Here is a 4970-nt window from a genome sequence, read left to right as displayed (position 1 = left end):
GTGGGGAGTGGCTCCTTATTTTCATCTAAAGTAACAGACAGAGAATCAGCACTTTTGAAACAGGGCTGAAACAGAGGGGATTATGGGAAGCTGCAATGATCTGTTTGGTATTTGGAGCCAAACACTTCAGAGACATGTTTTGTATATATCTGAGACCTATAATATATTGATGAAAAACAGTATAATAGGGGACCTTTAAAAAAGAACACATTTTTATAAAGGCATATTCTCATCAACGAAGGCTTTTTAGTATACTGCCAAATAATACAGTGTTTTTTTTTAGCCAAATACCAGCATTACAATTTTAGAGTTGATCACTTAAACTGATAACATTTAGCTTTTCTTACTTTATCTGTGTACACCTTTATGCAATTAGGACCTCCCAATAATGACCTCTCAGTATGCCTATACATTAACACTCCTGTTTACATTTAGTTTATTCATTTTAAATACTGTATACCACAAATGTATATTATATATTATTTTAAATCATGTTTGTGTTTACATTTAAGCCCTATGCGTTTTCTTTAACTTGCACTCATTTAGGCCTTTGTCTACCTTTTTGCTTTTACTTGCATGATATATTTTTGTCTGTAGATTATCATCATCATCCTCAAATCCAGGATTGTCATTGCATACAACTGTAATTGTTGTGAAAATGATGAATAAATTACTTGACCTTGATGCATAGTTGTGTTTTTTTTTATTTTTTAGTAAGGATCCCTTAAAGGTGGTGATTGTTTGTTAAAGAATTATGGACAAGATCAGTACTGAGTGGGAAACGTTCAAAGCCTATTACCAGAATATCATTGTTTTGTTTGTAATTTTTATCATTCCAAATAATCACAGTGATACAGGAGATTTGCTTTTTTATTGCAAGTTATAAGAGTCCGGTTTCTGTGAGGTGTCGGTAATGGCTGTGATGGTCTCCTCCAATTCTTCTGGTTTGTCCTGTGTCAACAAATAGAGAAGTGAAAATGCAGCATCAACCTAAAATATAGTTTTATATATTGCCATAAAGAAATTGTGTATGATCTGCCTCTCTCCATATATGCCTTACTGGGCCAATACATGTGTTTACTGTTTGTTTATTAACAGTCTCATTATTTGTTACGAAGGAAACTTTTTTCTTTTGCCACTTGAGCATCAAACTATCATGGAGGAGCACATAAAATATATGGTTTTATTGTTTATATGACAATCAAAAGAGTTATGAGGTGATACTGTTATCCCTATTTCCTGCTTTATGGTAGCACAGATAATAAACAATAAATATTTAAATTGCTCTCCATCCTGACTTCACGGGTCAACATAAAACAATAAATGTTGCTTGTTAAACATTGTTTTCCAGGCTGATGTGCTTTTCATATGAAAACTGAGAGCCGCACATACAAAATCCAATCTATTTGACACAGCTTTAACTAAATTATACAAACATTTAACAAAGTTTGACTTACAGGATACATTTATACAGTGAGAGACATCACTTTACAGAGTACCTCTATATGTCCTTTAACCCAGGGGATCAGTTCGGTTACTCTGCTGTAGACGCCTGGTTTGTTGCGTCGTCCGCAGCCCTCTCCCCAGCTCACCACGCCTGCCAGCCTCCAGTCCCCACTGGCTGTCTCACACACCAGGGGCCCACCACTGTCCCCCTTCAAACAGGACATAACCATTTATCCAACATTTTACGCTTAAGTTTGAACAATGCTTGCACATTAAATGGCGTATGAAGTGGTGCAAGTTCGGGCGATGTATTGTAAAGTAAAAGATGTTCTTCATCAACCTGTTTCCTCTAGGTGTATATGTATATGTTATCCACAGGGTAAGTACCTGACAGGAGTCCACTCCTCCGTCCATGGTGCCAGCACAAATCATCTGAGGAGTTAGGTAATTACCATAGGCGCTCGGGTGGGAACAGACCGGTTGAGCTATGACTTTGACCTGGGCCTGCCTTAGCTCATCTGACACAAAGCCTGACAGAGAGCAGAAAGAAGAGAAATAGTTATTAAAAACTAGGCAGTGACTGTGATGCGAGTTTGTCAAACAAAGGGAGGCAAAGAAAATGTCTATTATTTCTGGGTGATTATTCAAACAGACTGCCGCCAGCTAGCAGCGCGCTCATTAACAAAGCTGCTTCAAGCGTTCAAATGCCACAAGGAAATTGCAAGAATGAAGTCTGCTTTTCTAATTATGTCATCATTTAAATACAACTTTCTTCTCAAGAATCTTTTTATCAAAACTTCTCGTAGCAAGAAGGAAACTGCATCTAAAGTGGCTTTTGACAACATTTCCCCCACATGGTACTTTTGTTTGCCCTGCTAACTAAAGATAACTAATTTAAGTCGTTGAGCTTCATCAGTGCCTACAACATTCCCATAGGGTGTCAGTTGAGAGTATATTTTGATAGTAGTAAGTTACCACAATGTTCATGTCAGTGTAACACACCTCCCTCATGAATATGTCCCCAGCCTGTGATCCAACAGGCCGCTCCAGGAGGAAAGGACTCGCTCGGACTGGGTAAACAGACCGGTCGCACCCCAGCTGCAAACAACACACAGTTATCAGAGTGTTACATAATCTTTGATTTATAAGGAAAGTAATAAAGATACAAAGGTTATCACTTGTATGGCGGTTGTTGGCCCATATAATCTCAAATCCCTGTAAAACGTCTCTTTATATTTTTAAAAGTATGTCATATTATTATAGCAACTGTTTTAAACTGGGCTTTAAAAAGTGTTATACTGTTAGTATTGCTAGCTAGACTGTACAATATTTCATAACACACAAATAGTGTTGCAAATGATTTATCAACACAGATTGGTTGTATTTATGTGTTTTAAATTCACTTTCATTTGAAACCTGTATAAAGATAGTTTGTGGAAGTTTAAATGTTCAATTTAACTAGTATCAAGGTTCCTTTTGAAGAATTTCTACTTAAAAAAAACGGTGACTTGTCAAATTACTGTAAAATGTAATGTTGTATTTAGCTAAATGTATTGATGGCGAACAAAGTGATGTGAGCACATGTCACCACGAGGTAGTGCACATTTTCAGGCCACATCCATTTCAAGGTGAAAACAATTAGCAAACAATAACATGAGTAGTTAATTCTTTCAATGATAGCCTTAACATACAGTATGTTTTTTATGGAAGATTCTTTTAGAAGAAAATAAGCAACTAGCTATCTTAAGGAAGTTGGTGAGGTACTCTACCTTAATTGTAATTGTATTTATTTATGGGGGGGGGGGAAAAGAATGTTAATACCCAATACAGCATGCAATAAACTGAGTACACAGTCAAATCCGGAGTGTTCATTTAACACTGTAGATAAGGACCATATGTTCACTGAAATTGACTCTTTAAGTGTTAATTTAACACTTAAAGCGTGTTAATCCCTCCCTTTAAGTGTTAATTTAACACTTAAAGAGTCAATTTTAACACTGAGCCAATATATGGTCCTTATCTACAGAGTGTTAAATTAACACTCCGGATTTTACTGTGTACTCTGAGCCGTAAAGTCAGACTATTAAAGGGTATGGCACTTCAGTAGCCTTAACTGCCTCATTTGGCTTATAACATAAATTCAAGACATTATATGAATTAAAACCTTTCTTGCCAACAAGACCTATTTTAGACATGTTGCCTACAGTATTTGAGAGATACAAACATGGTGTGTTTTTGCACTGCCTACATTAGAAGTCTTCTTCTCTCACCTCTCATGTCCATGTCAGTGATGGTGCGCAGCAGGCCCACATCATAGTCGTTGTTAAATGTGTTGAACTGAGGGTGATAAAGAACCTGCAGAGCTCTGTAACGTTCCCCAAGAGAGACGTCTGCAATGCTGACTGTGTCCACCACCACCAGCCAGTCAGACACTTCCAGCATGTTGTTCCTGCAGAAAAAGAACAAAGACATGGACGTTTATATTCTGAGGTCAAATAAAGTGTCCCCAGTGTGCAACGATCGATTTCTGTCTTTATACTGGGAGAGTGTGCTGGTGCTGTTTTTCTCTGGTCTTGATACTGCTGGTTGTTGTTGGCAGTTGGCCAAGACAAACAACTGAAATCATGCCTTTCTTGTTGCTTGTGATATTGGCACAAAGGGAGTGAGCCCAAAACACTATATGTTTTTGTCATTCCTATTTTTTTGTAATGTTTCCAAAAAAAAAGGCCAATTAATTAATTACAGAAAGAATTGCCCAAAAAATGTACAGTTGACAACCAATGGATGGATGAATGAATGTTGCTTTAAATATTAATACGATATGGGAATGACTTTGTATAACTGCCAATTACAGCCATGTTAATCAAAGTTACTGTCCAGTCATACCCAAACTGCACTCAGTTTTGGTCACTAATTCTTTGCATTTGCTTCAGTACAAACATTTGAATGAACTACCCACGATTTGAACTGGTGCTTTTAATCCCCTGCAGAAAGCACTGTAATGTTTAAACCACTCTATTCTTGGTGCAAATTGTGCAAAATTCACTGGTGGGGAATTGAAATGCCCTCAATTTCTCTTGCACATGCTGTTTACTTGATTAGACAGGCTTGAGTAATCTGGTCTTGAGTTCATCCCTCCCTACTGAGGACTGTATACTTGCAGACAGGATGTAGCACCACCTGGATACCTAACACTGAGTTTCCCAATCTCTCCTACCACCGTCCCGTGTCCACCTCTTACTCAACAAAGCAGTGAGCTGCAGTGATGACCCAGCGAGGGGAGACGATGGCCCCTCCACAGACGTGTGTTCCTCTCCATTGCATGCTGACCTGCCACACCCACTTTTCCTTGGCCGCCAACGCCCCCCCAACAATACGCCGGCCATCACTGACCAGAACGGTGCAATCTAGGAAGAAAAGAATGGATGTATGCAATGTGAAAAGAGCCAAAGACGTAATGTTCCCAGTCTTCTTAACATAGTTGAATTCAACAGAAGCATATTAATCTACTATAGTGAATTACT

The 4970-nt window shown here is 38.1% G+C and overlaps 1 protein-coding gene across 1 annotated transcript; it reads right to left on the bottom strand.

The window, feature by feature from the left end:
• Positions 1-870: 870 nt before the first annotated feature.
• On the bottom strand, positions 871-4770 carry LOC117500537 (transmembrane protease serine 5-like). The gene is made up of 6 exons (XM_034153420.1): positions 4688-4770; positions 3717-3895; positions 2449-2544; positions 1834-1976; positions 1500-1655; positions 871-951 (listed from the first exon to the last, which is right to left on the bottom strand). The coding sequence occupies exons 1-6, from the start codon at positions 4768-4770 to the stop codon at positions 871-873; spliced, it is 738 nt and encodes a 245-aa protein (XP_034009311.1).
• Between the last annotated feature and the right edge of the window lie 200 nt (positions 4771-4970).

The sequence above is a fragment of the Trematomus bernacchii genome, unplaced genomic scaffold (assembly GCF_902827165.1).
Source record: "Trematomus bernacchii unplaced genomic scaffold, fTreBer1.1, whole genome shotgun sequence".
Classification (NCBI taxonomy): Eukaryota; Metazoa; Chordata; class Actinopteri; order Perciformes; family Nototheniidae; genus Trematomus; species Trematomus bernacchii.
Note: the sequence above shows the minus strand (reverse complement) of the source record. Positions and strands in the feature narration are given on the sequence as shown.